At 33.0% G+C, this 18,438-nt stretch overlaps 1 protein-coding gene across 3 annotated transcripts in view; it reads left to right on the top strand.

Moving 5' to 3' along the window:
• Positions 1–18,438, top strand: part of LOC114335606 (uncharacterized) — a 342,737-nt gene that overhangs the window by 201,376 nt on the left and 122,923 nt on the right. For all 3 annotated transcript variants that reach the window (XM_028285875.2, XM_028285865.2, XM_050653330.1), the window contains one exon: positions 3,772–3,877. In XM_028285875.2, the coding sequence (XP_028141676.1) occupies positions 3,772–3,877 (106 nt within the window). The remainder of the gene's footprint in view (positions 1–3,771; positions 3,878–18,438) is intronic.

Below are 18,438 nucleotides of genomic sequence, written 5' to 3'. Positions count from 1 at the left end.
ATGAAGAATATAATGAACTTTTTGATTCTCTAGGCTCCCATTACATAATTGCTGGAGATTGGAATGCAAAACACACTACCTGGGGTTCAAGACTTATTACAACCAAAGGAAAACATCTCCTGGAAACAGTTCAACAAAAAAATCTTAACTATTTATCAACTGGCGAGCCAATTTATTGGCCCACCGATAGAAATAAAATTCCAGGCCTATTAGATTTTGCTATAATCCAAAGTGTACCAATCCATCGATGTGATATTAAATCAAACTTTGACCTTAGCTCCGTTCACAGTCCCATCATCATCAGTGCGAGTAGTGAAATTCTGCAAAAAGTTTCCCCTCCTAGACTGTGTTCTAAACGAACTGACTGGCTAGAATTTCAAGAAATCGTAAACACCAACCTAAGTCTCAACGTAAGGCTAAAAACAGAAGACGAAATTGAGACAGCAGTTCACGATTTCACAAATCTGATGCAAAACGCGGCCTGGAAAGCAACACCTGTACATCATAAGAGAAAGACAGATGATGTTCCCAGATATATTAAGTAGTTGATAACCGCGAAGCGTAGGGCATGCAGAATCTGGCGGCACACAAGAAACCCAGCGGACAAAACCAATCTCAATAGACTGACTCACAGACTATATTCAGCCCTTCAAGAATTCAGAAATACATCTTTTGAATATTTCATCAAAAAATAAAAAGACCCGTCATAACAGCTTCTCCATTAAGACAGAACGATAATGCATGGGCTAGATCAAATGAGAAAAAAGCAAGAGTTTTTGTAGAACACCTTGAAAAAGTGTTTGCACCAGTAGATTTATTCGAAGATGAAGAAACAAATGGCTATTTAGATGCTCCCTGTCAACTATCACCACCTACTAGATCAATTACTCTATCAGAAATTATGGAAGAGATAAAGAAAATCAACCCCCATAAAGCTCCAAGTTATGATCTAATAGTGGGAGAAATTCTCAAACATTTACCAAGAAGAGCTATCGTCTTTCTCACTACATTATACAACCGAATTCATCATCTTTACTACTATCCAACGCAATGGAAATTTGCTGAAATTATCATGATAGCCAAACCTGGAAAGCCACCAACAGAAGCTGCCTCTTACAGACCTATAAGCCTGCTGCCTATACTTTCTAAAATATTTGAGCGACTACTGCAAAGTAGAATAAATAGTATAACCTCCATAAATAATCTAATACCAAATCATCAATTTGGCTTTAGGGAAAAACACACCACAACTCAGCTATGCCATAGGATAGTAAATTTAATCAGAGACGGTTTAGAAAACAAGAACATTTGCACTGCAGCATTTCTAGATATTCAGCAAGCCTTTGATAAGGTTTGGCACCAAGGTCTGTTATACAAACTAAAAACAAACATGCCGAATCAGATTTACTTACTTCTAAAATCATACCTTTCCGACAGACAGTTCGGTGTCAAAATGGAAAAAGATAACAGAAGCTACCAACTCATAAGAGCAGGAGTACCCCAAGGCAGTGTTTTGGGACCATTTTTGTACTTATTATACACTGCTGATATACCAACTACCAACGAAACAACTATCGCCACGTTTGACGATGATACAGCAATAATTGCGCTTGACCATGATCCAGTAGTGGCCTCTAACAAGCTACAAACACATTTAAATCGATTACAAAACTGGCTCCCAAAATAGAAAATCAAAGTAAACCACGAAAAATCGGCTCACATAACATTTACGAACAGACATGTAAATTGTCCACATGTTACAATAAACCACCAAGTTATACCAGTGAAGACCGAAGTCAAATATTTAGGTATTCACCTTGATCAGAAACTAACATGGAAAGCGCACATTAAAGCTAAAAAACTACAACTCCAAATAAAAATCAGACAAATGAATGGGCTTCTAGGTAGAAGATCACAATTATCCATAGAAAACAAACTGGCAATATACAAAATAATACTAAAACCTATATGGACCTACGGGATTGAACTATGGGGATGTACGAAACCATCAAACACCAAAATTCTGAAGACATACCAATAAAAAACTTTAAGAATCATTGCAAATGCACCCTGGTATATTTCAAACCAAACATTACATGATGACTTAAAAATACCATTCATAAAGGACGTAATAGGACTGCATGCGACCAAACATAGAAAAATAAATATTAATCACAACAACGAGCTGATTTCCACGCTTTCCAATCGTCCATTACCAGTTCGGAGACTCAAGAGACAGTGGCCAGAAGACTTGTGTGAGTGACATTTGTGTTAGTGAATACAGTGGTGAATAAGGTGAACCGGCACTGGCCGGCAACACCTACAGAACATTACATAATTTATCAGTTTTACTTAATACTCCTTTGTACAGAGTAGATTGTAAATTTGCAACTTTTCAAATAAAAAAAAAATTTAAAATCAGACTACTTTATTTTATAAATAAGCCGTAAGATTAATTAATCAGAATTGTTTTTACATTTTCAGATCTAACAATAAAACACTGAAAACCTTTGTTTTCTATACTTCCACAAAATTTATTACAACTAAGTGACTACAGCTGTTTCGGCAGAGTGTCTTTCTTAAGTGACATAGTTTATAATGTGTTTGCCTTTTTAAGTCTTTAACTGAAGAGGTTGAGGAGTGGGGAGCTGTTTTTCTCGAGTTGGTCATTTAGAATTATATCTGTATTTTTTAATTTATTAATTTCCATAGATTCTAAAAAAGATAGCTTAAGGCCTTCATTGAAAGAATGATTATGATCTAGAAGATGAAATGCGTATGTAGAAGTGTCTGTTTTTCTATTGTTGAAAGCCTTTTGTGTTCTGCTATCCGTTTGTCAAAGGTTCTGCCAGTTTGACCGATGTAAGTTTTCGAACAGTCACCACAAGTTAGTTTGTACACACCACTCTGTAGTTGCTTTCTCTTTGTGCTTTTATTTTTCTTAATATATTTGCTTAAGTTGTTGTTAGTTCTGAAAGCTGGTGTTATTCCTTTCTTTTTTGTGTATCTGGCTATTTTTGTTGTTATCTTGCCAGTATATGTGAGAGAGAAGAAGGTACTGGGTTCTTTCTGTGGTGGTGGATTTGAAAAAAGGGGAAAGGCCGTTTTTTGACACTAAATTGTGTATAGATAAAAATGGCCGTCAGATCCTACGCACGAAATAGTTATAATTTGTTCTTATAAGTATTACCTGTCGAAAAAACACCTCAATACCCTGGCTGTTAAAGTGTCACGAACAGGGTATATTTGTCTTATTACCCTGGCCTAGATTGCTAGGTGCCTTAAGATCGAGGTCAATAATTTGATTTGTAGGAAAGGAACACATACTTAAGTTATCTCACAAAGAGAGCTTTCCCAGGATTTTAAAAATTTAATTTAATCTAATTTTTTTTTTAATTTTCTGAAGATCTTTTCCCCAGTGGAAATCGAAACATCAAACAATAGTTTATTAAATATTGTAATTTTATTTTCATTACACCAACAATAAATTGTGGCTCCTCACAATCACAATACCAAATTTAACATGCCAGAAGAAAACTGTTTCAGAACAATGGGAATACTGAAGCTGATACGAAAATATGGTGAATGTTTTGCAGCGCGTTCACCAAAATTTGAACACCATAAGTAGTTTTATGTTGTAATCTCTTATTATAACTGTTCATAACATAATAATTAATATTATAGTATTGTATATATAACTTTTTTGTCGTAGCGTCTCTTAATTTGATTATTTGCATACCCTTTATTAATAAGTTAATCTTTTTGTTACAGGTTGTGGAGTATCTTCACCGCAGGCCCAAAGGAGAATAGTAGGAGGTGAGGAAGCTGGATTTGGTACATTCCCATGGCAGGCCTATATAAGAATAGGATCTTCAAGGTAGGAAGTTATTCAGAGAACATACACTCACCGGCACAAAATTCCGCCACCCAAAATTTTTGATTAAGTTTGACAATTTATAACTTTATTATTTGCACTCTGATTTTCAAGATTCTTGCACCAGTTTCTAGGTACATGTATTGATATCGTTTGGTATTATTCCGGTAACACAAAAAATTTACTTGCATGACATAATACACGGGTGACTTAAAGCGTTGTATTTTCTCCCAACTTTAAAAAATTCGGTGGAGAAATGGAAGAGCTGATTTTGTTTCATAGTTCTGTCATATTATCCCGGAGGCATCACTAAAATTTTGTTTTTTGAAATATCTGAATATTTGTTTTCTTGTAAGAGCTGTACTATTTTTTATAAATAAAAACAGTGATGGACTCATAAAATAGAGGTTGAATTGATAAGATTAGAATGGCCGGCATGCAGCCCAGATCTCAATCCTATTGAGCATTTATGGGATAAATTAAAAAAAGTGGCCGTCATCCTAGACCTCCAGAAAATTTGGTAAAGTTATGGCCCTGATAGAGGAATATCGGGTTATTCCCCAGGCAAGGATAAAACATCTTTATTCGATGCCAAACAGACTGTCAGCAGTCGTTGTTGAAAGAGGTGGACATACCCGCTATTGAGTTTTTTTGTTTTGTTGTTAATTTTGTTTTGCTTTGTTAATTTTATTACGTTTGATATTTTTAATTAAAAAAACCTTTAAAGCAGTGTTTTTATAAACTGCTCTTACAAGAAAAGAGATATTTGGATAATTAAAAAAAAACAAAACCTTAGTGATACCTCCAGGATAATACAAAGGGGTATGAAACAAAATCAGCTCTCCAATTTTTCCACACAATTGGTTAAAATTAGTAGAAAATACAACGCTTCCATTCACCCCCGTATAATGCCATATAAGCAAAAGAATTTTGTCACAGGAATAATAACAAACCATATCAATACATATACCTACAAACGGATGTAAGAATGTTGAAAATAGGAGTACAAGTAAGAAAATTATAGATTGTCAAACTCAATCAAAAATTTTGGATGGCGGAATTTTGTGCCGGTGAATGTACTATAATGTACAGGTTAGCCAAAATACCGACATCGTAACACTTTCTTACCATAACAGAAGCTAAAGTCATTAGATTTTAATTTCAATTGATACAAAAATTTTTTGAAATTTTTTTAGAAATCAATTATTATTACAGTGGTAAATTTTACAGGCCCTTGCTTCGATACTCTTGACTAATTTCTTCTACTTTATCCAGTACTTCTCTTGATTTCTGCAGTCATCTGTCCCCATTTCTTCTATGACAGGCTGCCATTAAACCACTTTCTTCGTGGTGTCTTTCTTCTTTTCTTTCCTTGTTCTTCTGCTTGCAAAACTCTTGGGACGGTACTTTCTTTTGGCATTCGTAAAACATATATGAACCATCCAACTCTCTGTGCCGTGATTTTCTCAAAATTTTTGCTCTGTCAAATCTCTAACTTCTTTTATTCTTTCCTTGTTTAAGTTTTACATGAATAAAAAAAACACGGTGTTACTATTACTTCATAAATACGAATCTTCGCTAACGTGAACCAGTTATTTGGTTTTAGTGCAGTCAATGAGGATATTTGGCTCCGAATTCCATCCTACTGCATCAATTTACTTGATATTTTCACGGTAATTAGGGAATAGCTCAAGAAACAAAGTCTACAATATATCCCATGCCGTTTTTACCTTGGGGGTGGTTTCCATCCCTTCTCGGGGGTAAAAATGTTTTTGTCAATATAACCACGGAATGGCTAGAGAGCCTAATTCTAAACAAAAACTGTTCGAAATTTTTTTTGAAAACTCAATACATTTTTAGTTATTCTTGGTTGAAAATTTGCAATTTTCATTGAAAAATGGGACATAGTGCAGTCACTGAAGGTTTTCACCTCCGATTTCGTTGAACCTCCATCGATTTTCATGAAAATTGGTGAGTAGTTAGAGGATACCTCAAGGAAGAAAGGTGACATGATGCCAACTTGCGCTTTTACTCTGGGAGTGGATGCCACCCCTTCTCGTGGGTGAAAATTATTTCATTACATTACATTAAAAATGATACCAAAAGTCGATAGAGGGACAAATTCTAAGCAAAATTTGTTATATAAAGGTATTAATATAAATTAATACTTTTTGAGTTATTAAAGATCAAAAATTTTATTTTTTCGTAAAGAAATGGATGTTTTAAAGCTGTTTTTCACGTATAACTTAAAAACTATAAGCTTTTGCAAAAAAGTTATAATTACCAAAATTAAGGATAATAAAAAATTGAATACACTTCTCATTTAAAGAACTACACTAATGTTAATTTAAAGTGAGTTATGGGTAATTGAAAGTATTTTTTTTTCGACGAGTACGCAAATCTAAGTATTTACGCTTAAATAACGGGAAAACGATGCATTTTATAAAACATACCTACTAAATACTTGTCAAAGTACTTCAAAATACCTATGAAAAGAGCTCCAGTAGAAGTTAATAGCATCAAAATTAAGCAAGTTGTGATGAAAATAAAAGAACCCTTTCGAATGTTTTTGGAAAAAGTGAAAAATAAAACATACGCCATTTCCACAAAAATTAAAATTTACAAAAATTTCTTTATATTAGCACAAGTAATGATTTCAACAAATTTTGACTGGTTAAGAATGTATATTTTTGAAAAAAAGGTATAAGTTTAAAAAATCAGAATTTTTCAAATTATCGTAATTTTCATTTTTTTTAATATTAACTCCAAAAATAATCAATATACGAAAAAAATTATATTCAACAAAATTTTAGTTTTTTCTTTACCAAATATTTTACCTTTTTTACTATTTCTGTAGGGTATAAAATAACCGAGATAGAAACGTGTAAATCTTAAATTCTGCTTCGAGAACCATGTAAACGGGGCAATTTAACCTTTTATTTTTAGAAAAGTAACGGGTTTAAAAGATTAAATTCAACGTGGTTTAAAAGCCCTTAGTTTTAGATTTCAAGTGGTTTTTAAGCGAGTCTGATATCTTAAAATTAACGGAGTTATAAAAAAAACAATAACATTTTTTGGAAAAATTTCGAAAAGATAACTTTTGAAAAATTTTTGGAGCATAAAATTTAATGCTATTAACTTGTTCGTGGGCTCATCTGATAGATATTTTTAAATACTTTGACAAATGTTAGATAAGCTTATGTTATAAAATGCATCATTTCCCCGTTATTTTTTAAGCTTGAATACCTAGATTTGGGTAGTCGCTGAAAGAAATATACATTCAATTACCTATAACTCACTTTTCGTTAACACTAAAAGGTTTTTCTAGTAAGGAATTTATTTCACTTTTCATTAGCTTCTATTTTGGTAATAATAGCTTTTTTGTAGAAACTTATAGTTTTTGAATTATTTAGAAAAAATCGGTTAAAAACATGCATTTTTCTCACGAAAAATTAAAATCTTTAATCTTTAATAACCGAAAAAGTTATGATTTATTTCAATAACTTTATATAACAAATTTTGCTTAGAGTTAGTCCCTATATCGCATTATGGGGTTATTTTTAATAAAATAATTTTCACCCACAAGAAGGGGTGGCATCCACCCCCAGGGTAAAAGCGCAAGTTAGCACCGTGTCACCTTTGTTCCTTAAGATATCCTCTAACCACTCACCAATTTTCATGCAAATCGATGGAGGTTCAACGAAATCGGAGGTAATAGCTAATATCCACCTTCAGTAGCGATATTAACACTTTCGGTCGGTGTTTTGCGAATACGTACCTTAAAAATTATGCATATGAAAAGCTTACGAAAAATCAAAGAGATTCATTTCTTCATAAATATTCTAGTTATAGTACAAAAAAGGATACGTAGGTGAAAAGAGTTTTTTTTTTTGGTGCATGCTCAAATCTGTCAGGGAAAGGTCGATTTTAGGGGTATAACACCACAAATACCTTTTGTAGCGCTTGAAAAGATCTTTAAAGGAGCACTGTTAAAAGTCGATTAAATTCAAACTAAGCGAGATATGGTGCAAAAAAATTGATGACTATCGCATTAAAAAAAATGACTCGTTTTCCTTCTAAAATATCTTTTATTATAGTGTGACTCCTATGTTCAAAAAGTTGGACGGGGTTTCAATGAATGGTTTTTAAAAAAAATAAGATCAAATTATAGAGAGCGCATTTTAAAATTTTCTTAAAATTTTTCCTTTTTCTCCATGTAACTCGAAAATGAATAGATACGAAAAAAAAAAGATACGGTACAAGAATGTAGGATTTTTCAAGTTAAACTTTCTTTTTGTATTTTATTACTGCATCTCTTATCAATTTCGAGTTATGTGCAGAAAAAGGAAGATATTTAAGAACATTTAAAAATTCGCCCTATAATTTGATCGTATTTTTTTTAAATCATGCCATTTAAACCACTGCAACTTTTTGAATATATAAGTAACACTATAATGAAAGGTAAAATATATTATATATTATATATTATATATTATATATTATATATTATATATTATATATTATATATTATATATTATATATTATATATTATATATTATATATTATATATTATATATTATATATTATATATTATATAGGGTGTCCCAAAAGTAGGGGAACCGTCGAATATTCCGCGAACTAAACATCGGATCAAAAAACTGAAAAATACGTGTTCAATCATTTTCAAAAATCTATCCAATGACACCAAACACCAACCACCACTACACCCCCTGGAGGTGGGGTGGGGGGTAACTTTAAAATCTCAAATAGAAACCCCTAGTTTTTCTTGCCGATTTGGATTCGTTACGTAAAAGTAGACAACTTTTATCTAAGACATTTTTTCGATCTGTGGATAGATGGCGCTACAATTGGAAAAAACCATTTATCCTGATATTATAGGTAAATTATAGAAACGGTCTAATATCTCGAGAAATACACTTCCAAATGAGAAACCAAAAAACAGGTTTTTAATAATTTTCGAAAACCTATCGACAAACACCAAACATGACCTTCTAACCCACCCCCTGGAGATGGGGTGGGGGGTAAATTTAAAATCTTAAATAGCAACCCCCACTTTTTATTGCAGATTCGAATTCGTCATGAAAAATTAAATAACATTTAGTCGAAACATTTTTTAAAATTGCTGATAGATGGCGCTAATAAATCGTATTTTTCCAATTAAAGCGCCATCTATCAAAAATTATAAAAATGTTTCGAATAAATATTGCTTAATTTTTCATGACGAATCCGAATCTGTAATAAAAAGTGGAGGTTGCTATTTAAGATTTTAAAGTTACCCCCCACCCCACCTCTAGGGGGTGGGTTGGAGGGTCATGTTTAGTGTTATTCGATAGGTTTTCGAAAAGTATTAAAAACCTTGTTTTTTTGGTTTCTCATTTGGAAGTGTATTTCTCGAGATATTAGACCGTTTCTATAATTTACCTATGGTATCAGGATAAATCGTTTTTCCCAATTGTAGCGCCATCTATCCACAGTTCGAAAAAATGTCTTGAATAAAAGTTACTTACTTTTACGTAACCAATCCAAATCTGCAAGAAAAACTAGGGGTTTTCATTTGAGATTTTAAAGTCACCCCCCACCCCACCGCCAGGGGGTGTAGTGGGGTTAGTGTTTGGTGTCATTAGATAGATTTTTGAAAATTATTAAACACGTATTTTCAGTTTTTCGATCCGATGTTTAGTTCGCGAAATATGCGACCGTTCCACTACTTTTGGGACACTCTGTATATTATATATTATATATATAAAATATATTATATTATAACACTATAATAGAAGTAAAACGATGCATTTAAATTGTGGTGGATGAGGGGTTAAATATACCTATATTAGTCATCAATTGTTTTTTGCACCATATCTCGCTTAGTTTAAATAATGTAATAACATTTAATAGTGTTAGTTTTAAAGGTCTTTTTAAGTACTAGAAAAGGTATCTGTAGAATTGTACCCCTAAAATCGACGATTTCTCTGCTGTTTTAAATTGAATACACCGATTTGAGCATGCACCAAAAAATCTCTTTTCACCCAGGATAGCTCCTTTTGTATTATAACTAGAAGATTTATGAACAAACGAATATTCGTATTCGCAAAAAACCGTCCGAAAAGGTGTTATTTTTCAATGAAAATGATAAATTTTCAACCACAAATAACTCAAAAGTATTGAGTTTTCAAAAAAATATACAACAGTTTTTCCTTAGAACTAGGTTCTATAGCCACTTCTGTGGTTATTTTGACCAAAATATTTTTCACCCACGAAAAGGGGTGGGAACCACCTCTAGATAAAAGCGGCAAAGTATATAGGGTAGACTTTAAATTAGGAGATAAGTAGAAGCAATTAAAAAAATTTCATTCAAATCCATGCTGTATGATCCAATTCGGAGGTAATAGTATCCTGTTTTTGCTCTCATTGACTGGTTTTCGAGAGTGAATTTAATGTTTCTACTGCTTTCTTACCTTTCAATAGGTGTTTACGTATTTCTCTATCTTCTCCTTCTCTATTTGTAACTGCTTCTCTAATGTACTCAAAGTATGTTAGCTTGTCAAATTTATACTTTCTCTCATTCATCTTTAAAGTGATCTATTTTTAAAAATGAATATCCATTTTAAATTTCGATCCATTTGTTGATCCATTTTTCTTCTGCATTTTCTCGTCTTATTTCCATATACTTGGTTTTTTCTTGATTAGTCAGGCCATAACTTCTAGCTTCTTCTATAAATTTAGTGACCAGTTTTCAAAGTTCTGTTCTTGAAAGTGTTAGATATACTTACAAACTAATCTGCTAAACCTATGGACTGTTGTCTTTTGTTCAGAAGCGTATCACTGGTCTGATTCGTGCTTTGTCTATTTCTTCTAGAACTACGTTGAATAGTTTTTGATAGAGGTTCTTCCTGTTTTAATCATCTGTTGACGTTAAACTGATCTGAAGACTTCCTTCTACCATGAATTGATTGATTGTAGTATTTAGCGTTATTTTAACGAATAATTGTATCAGCTCCTTTGGGATTCCTAGTGATCTTATTGTTCGTTATAGTCCATTAATTTAAGCATATAAATTTGGTCGGTTGTTGTTCTTCCCAGTCTGAAACCAGCCTGGTATTTTCCTATTATTTCTGTTTCGCAATCATTTATTTTCCACTTCTTATAGTTTTTGTTAACACCTTACATACTACTTCAAATATTGCGGTTGCTTTATTTATAATTTTCATATACAGTTTTATCACTTCTCTTGTGAATTGGGCAGATTGGTGCTGTTTTCCATTGCTCTGGTGTTTTTTTGTTTTCTCATATGTTTACAATAAGTCGAACTATCTGTTACTCCAGTACTAGGTTGTTCAATAAGTTTTGCGGTTCGAAAAGAGAAGGGATTGCTACTGGCCTAATTTTATGTTGGTACAGTCTCTTATGAACGTGTGTGAAGTTTCATTACAATCTATCAATTCATTATTTGTTTACAAGCCATTAATTATCGATGTGTCACAGTATTTTTTACAATGGAAACAATCAAGATTCGTGCAGTGACTAAATTTTTATTTTGGGAGGTTTAACGGCAAAGGAAATTTACGAACGAATCTTGAAAGTGTTTAAAGGTTTCGAAGAGCAGAACAATAATTCCTTTCTGCTGTTCGGCAGAGCATCAGTTGCTAATAAATATATAAATTAATAGTACAAAATAATGATGTCGTGACAACTCATGTCGTACGTAATGATGTCAAAGTAATGATGTCGTGACAAATCGATGAGGGCGACAACTGCTAAGGTACAATTCCGATATCGACGGCAGCTGCATGACGGCAGTTAGAGTTGTCACCGTAACGACGTCATTACTTTGCACTATTAATTTGTATATTTGTTAGCACCTGCTGTTCGGCAGAACGTCAGTCGCTAAGAAATATACAAATTAATAGTGCAAAGTAATGGCGTCGTTCTGGCGATAACTGCAACTGCCGCCCTGCAGTTGCCGTCTGCCGTCGATGTCGAAATCGTACCTTGACTGCCGCCTGCAGTTGCCGTCTACCGTCTTCAGTCGTTGTCGGAATCGTACCTTAAGGATTCTTCGCTTTCAATTAGTACAGTACAAAGATGCATTGCTAAATTTAAACGTGGTTATACAAACCTTCAAGACGATTCACGTCAAGGACGTCCAAAAAAAGCAACAACCCCAGAAATCGTAGAAAAAGTACAGAGTATGGTATTAGATAATCGTCGAGTGACGGAAAGAGATTTAGTAGAAGCCCTAGGTATCACATTGGACAGTGTAAGTCATATTTTGACTGAAGTATTGGGTAGCAGAAATCTGTGTTTACAATGGGTGTCGCATTTGCTAACAACGGAACAAAACACACTCGGATGCGACTTTCCCAGCAATATTTAGAGCGTTTTTGAAAGGATAAAGTAGATTTTATGCGTCGATTGACAACAATGGATGAGACTTGGTTCTATAACCATGATCCTGAATAAAAAAAAGAGGCTAAAGAGTGGTGTGAACCTGGCTTTTCAGCTCCGAAACGAGTTTGCGTCCAGAAATCGGCCAAGAAGGTGTTAGCATTAGTTTTTTTTGGGATGTGATGGGAATTTTGTGTGTAAATTACTTGCAGACTGGTAAAACAATAAATTCAGAATATTATTGGATAATAAATAGATAATAATATAATAATAAATAAATCAATATATACATAATAAATAGCTTCAGAACAACATTATTGTAATCATTTGAACCAGCTCTTCGCAGCGGTTCGCAGAAGAAAAAAATTATTTTTCATCAGGATAATGCACCGTGTCATATGAGCATTTTAACAATGGTTAAAATCCAATAATTAAAGTTCAAATTGTTGGAACATCCAACCTATTTAGCAGATTTGGCCCCTAGCGACTTCCATCTGTTTCAATACCTAAAAAAATTCATGCGTGGAAAAGGTTTTTCATCAAATGCTGAAGTTATAACGGCTGTGGAAGAGTATTTTGCAGCCCTTCCAGATTCTCACTTCAGGGATGGAATTTATAAATTGGAATCTAGAAATAGAATTCTATTTTAGCGACGTCACGTTGCCTAGCACCCGTCGATTCTCCCATTATGAAATTTTATTTTGTGACGTCAACAAAATAGAATTCTATTAGGCGTGCTCTGGGCCCAGGGGTGAGAGCACTCCAAATAGAATTATATTTTAGTAACGTCACGTTGCCAAGCAACCGTCGATTCTCCCATTGTAAAATTCGATTTTGTGACGTCGGTAAAATAGAATTTCTATTTTGCTGACGTCACAAAATAGAATTTTACAATGGGAGAATCGACGGTTGCTTGGGAACGTGACGATACTAAAATATAATTCTATTTGGAGTGCTCCCGCACCAGGCCTGAATATATATATGGTTTGTTTTTAAACCAAGATGTGTGATTCAAATTTACCGCGTTGTAATACTTGTTTGTCATTGGTTCAACCGCAGGCAAGTTTACTCCACTGTTATACAATTTTTGCACTAATGATATTTATTAAATTTTGACGTATTGGCATTTCATAGGTTAATTAAGTTACATCGACGATTTTTTGTGTTATTTCTTTGATTTTTGGATTTTTAGTACCAAATGTTTGATTAAGTTTAAAAATTTATAACTTATAACTTTATTATTATTTGTACTCCGATTTTCAAGATTTTTGCACCAGTTTGTAGGTACATATATTGATATCGTTTGGTATTATTCCAGGAACACAAAAATTTTGCTTGTGTGGCATTATACGGCAAAAACGGAAAAGCTGATTTTATTTCATAGTCCTGTCATATTATCCCGGCGACATCACTAAAATTTTGTTTTTGAATTAACCAAATATCCCTTTTCTTGTAAGAGCTGTACCATTTTTTGTAAATAAAAACACTGGTTGACTCATAAAATAGAGGGTGGATTGATAAGATCAGAATGACCCGCATGCAACCCAGATCTTAATCCTATTGAGTATTTATGCTATGAATTAAAAAAAGCTATTCGCCGTCATGCTAGGCCTCCAGAAAATTTGGTACAGTTATGGCCCTGGTAGAGGAATATCGGGCTATTCCCCAGGCAAGGATAATACATGTTTATTCGATGCCAAACAGATTGCGAGCAGTCGTTGCTGCAAGAGGTGGACATACCCACTATTGAATTGTTTTGTTTTGTTGCTAATTTTGTTTTATTTTGTTAATTTTAGTGCGTTTCATATTTTTAATTAAATAAACCTTCAAAGCAGTGTTTTTATTACAGCTCTTACAAGAAAAGAGATATTCGGATAATCCAAAAAACAAAGCCTTAGTAAGTACTCCAATTTTTCCACAGATTTTTTAAAGTTAGCAGAAAATACAAGAAAAACCATTCACAACTGTATAATGCCATCTAAGCAAAAGTTTTTTGTTACCGGAATAATAAAAACGACATTATACATGTTACCTACAAATTGATGTAAGAACCTTGAAAATCGGATTACAAGTAACAAAGTCACAGATTGTCAAACTTAATCAAAAATTTTGGGTGGTGGAATTTGGTGCCGGTGAGTGTATAAAAAGCAGTTGTTTTTAGGACTCTTTAGCAACGTAGTAATATAATATAATATTTATGGATTATTATTGAGGACCGATATGATCAACCAAAAAAGAAGATGTATTTGGTTATTTTTCTAGTGACTTTTTTGGATCTGTCTTTTTAGTTTACTTCTCTTGATTAAAAAATAAACCATAGTATCCAGATACTACTAAGGTATTATAGGCATTGTCATGTCGAATCGGACGAAATTACTTTTCGATTTGGCCAGAAAGGAGGCTAAGAAAATGACCAAAATTGGAACAATGTTAGCCAAATAACACCACCATCACCCCCTTCCGAACACCTTAATCCAGCTACTCCAATTTTTATTTTTGATAATGTGCTTACTTCTGAACATGTTGAACAGTTGATTAACAAAGCAAAAATAGTTCTATGAGTGTATGAGTTGATGATAGCAGTATTTTTGACGACAATACAACTAGTGAAATTCTGTGCAAAGTTGCAGAACAAAATTTCGATCTAAACATTGGGTTGACTCTTCAAAATCTAACAGCTATAGAAGATGGATCTTACCTTGAGAAAATTGCGGTTTCTACTGAAAATATAAACACAGATGTTGCAGGGCCAGAAGCCCTTGAAATTACATTACAGAAGTAACTACCAGCGAAATTGACAATTCAGAAGATTACCAGCCTCAAGAAGATTCTAGCTGGGATTTTAGTGATAAAGACAGACATCATAAAAAAAGGAAAGTAGTCAAAGGACAAAACAAGAGACATATAAATAAGAAGTTGAGAATGAACGGACAAGAATATTTAGGATTTATAAAACCCAGAAACCAGAATAACACATTCCACGATGCACATAGAGAAGAGAGGCACCTAAAACCTCGTTGTACTTGCAAAAAGTTAAGAAAAAAATGTTCTGAGGTTTCTAAACAAAACAGAGATATTTTTTTTTCCAAATTTTGGTCACAAATGAATTGGGACCAGAGCAGGACATTTGTATCCAATACTGTCAGTATATGCGAGAAAAGAAGACCTATTGAGACAGAATCTAGACGATCAGTTACATTACACTATAACGTGGTAGTAAACAATGTTTCCATGCCTGTATGCAAAACAATGTACTTAAATACATTATCTTTGGGGGAGTGATCTGTGAGATCTTGGGCTATGAAGGCAGAAGATGGTATCAATTTTAGTACAGAGCTAGAAGTTGCCTCAAGAACAAAACGCAAAGTCTTGTCGGAAGACTACAGATAGATTATCTGGAGCAAATATTTCAGTCATGGGTTGATGTGCACATGATTTACGAGAAAAAGTGCACAGAGGAGAATCATAAAGTACTTTCTCTAAAATTATTTAAGAACGTGGCAAACCAGATGAAAATTTCTTTATTTCTGCCTCGCAAATATCATTGCGACATTTGTTTCATGTTTACAAAAATGGCAATTACGAAAAACAAAATTACGATATGCAGGGCCGCGTTTAGGTCAATTGACGCCCTAGGCAATTCTCTAGTAGCTGCCCTTCAAGCATATACCATTTTTGCGAAAAAAAATTGAAAGCAAATTTTTTTTTATTTAAATAAGAATACATAAAAATTGTCATTCCAGTTCGATCACATCAGATATCTTTCTTGATTTTTCTTTGGAAAAATCATCTATAATGTCGTCATAATTTATCGCCTTTGTTACGTCACTTTCTATGGACAAAATCGACAAATTGTTAAGACGTTCTTGCATCATAGTTGATCGGAAATTATTTTCATGACTATTTTAAATTCTTGACATTTTCGAAAATGACCTTTCAGCGGACACGTTGGTTGGCTACTGGGAGGCCCAAATAAATATCCAAACAATATCAAAATTGGGAAAAATATCGTTTAATCTACTCTTGTTTAAATATTTAGATATGTCAATTATTGGTGATTGGTGATTTAATTGTAGTATCCAAATGAACCTTTAAGTGAATGCATTCATGTATCTATTAGTGCAGTCAGTGAGGGTATTTGACTCCGAATTCCATCCTACTGCATTAATTTACTTGATATTTTCACTGTAAGTAGAGAATAGCCCAAGAAACAAAATCTACGCTATATCCTATGACGTTTTTACCTTATGGGTGGTTCCCACCTGTTCTCGGGGGTGGAATTTTTTTTTTATCAAAATAACACCGATGAAAACAAGTGCCCAGAGAGCCTAATTCTAAGCAATAACTCTTTTATAATTTTTTTTTGAAAACTCAATACTCTTTGAGTTATTCGTGGTTAAAAATTTGCCATTGGGTGTCCCAATAAGAATGGCTCTCGGCCATATCTCAGGAACCGTTTATGCTACAGCTTTGGAAAAAAAAATTTATAACAAAAGTTGCCCCGAGAAAAGCCTGGAAATTATTTTCGTAATTGTAAGTCCACTGCTAGAGGGCGTAATTGAATATCAAAAAATTAAAAAAATCGAAATTTTACAAAATTTGCCTAATAAAAGGGCACTGGAAATCCAATCATCGTATTCTTCATACAATTCTGTGCATATTTTATTTCACAAGTTTAAGTCTTTCTGTGCAAATAAGAGGTGGGGGTGAGTGGGAACATTATTATGAAAAAATCGCTGTAAGTCCGGTTCTGCTTAATCGATTTTTATAAACTTGGTCTTGTTGAAAACAACTCTTTTTCGTCAATGTAATAGTTATAATTTGGAAACAGCCTATTACGTAATATGCCGGCTAGAAGGCGCTATTTATTGTTTTTTAGAAATCTAGTTTTCTTTAGAAAATATTGAATACAAGTATGTATTTTTCCCCGTATTACAAAATTAGACCAAACTATCAACAGAATACCGAAAACCGCATGTCGATACCTTTTTTCTATCTCGAGATATCTTAAGAAACGTGTAAATTTTAAAAATAACTGTTGCTGTCATATAAGTGGAAATATATAGAAGCACGTAGTATGCTATGGAAAAAAACAAAGGAACATTGTCTAGATGTCACCGTATGTAATGAATCAAAACAACAATAAGACAAATAACACTATCAAATATAACAAAAAAAGTGTGTGTACTTTGTACGCGAGTAGGAAGTTATACTTCTATTATTATGATTTTAACGAAATAAATATATTTTAAACAGTTTAATTTTATTTTTGTTTATATACTACACTAATTTTTCTCTCGATAAATCGTAGAAAATGTAAAAACGTCAGATTTTCAACACAAATTTTTAATTTTTATTTCATTATATTTTAATATCAATTATCCTATTCCCAACTAAGATAAATACATAACTGTTATTGTCACCGGTAAACTAAGTTAAGGAAGTCAAAGTGGAAACAAGTAGTGTGCTATGGAAAAAATAGAACTATTAGAAGTATTAACTTCAAAAAGTCATCATGTGTCAAATTATGTGTCAAATCAGTAAAACATAAAAATTTGTTCATTGATGGTTTGTTGCGGTTTGTTTCTATTAAAATTTATATAAAATTTATACAGAGTGAAATTCAAGATGATTCTTACAAACTAAGAAGCATTTGACATGATAGCCACATTCTTTAAATGCATAAGAAATGCAACTGTTGCGGCTAGTACATATGCAATGAAATATATCCAAAGACGTCACCACAGTAGTAGAGTTTTTCATATTTTGTTTTGATTTATTATATACGGTGACATCTGGAAAATGTTTCTTTGTTTTTTTCCAAAGCACACTACTTGCTTCTATATATTTCCACTTATGTGACAGCAACAGTTATGTTTAAAATTTACACGTTTCTTAAGATATCTCGAGATAGAAAAAAGGTATTGACATGCGGTTTTCGGTATTCTGTTGCTAATCTCGTCTAATTTTGTAATACAGGAAAAAAATACATACTTGTAGTTAATATTTTCCAAAGAAAACTAGATTTATAAAAAGAAAATAAATAGCGTCTCCTAGCCGGCATATTACGTAATAGGCTGTTTCCAAATTATAACTATTACATTGACGAAAAAGAGCTGTTTTCAACAAGATCAAGTTTGCAAAAATCGATTAAGCAGAAC

The sequence above is a fragment of the Diabrotica virgifera genome, chromosome 6 (genome assembly GCF_917563875.1).
Source record: "Diabrotica virgifera virgifera chromosome 6, PGI_DIABVI_V3a".
Taxonomy (NCBI): domain Eukaryota; kingdom Metazoa; phylum Arthropoda; class Insecta; order Coleoptera; family Chrysomelidae; genus Diabrotica; species Diabrotica virgifera.
The sequence above is the reverse complement of the archived record's forward strand: the minus strand, read 5'-3'. Positions and strand labels throughout refer to the sequence as shown.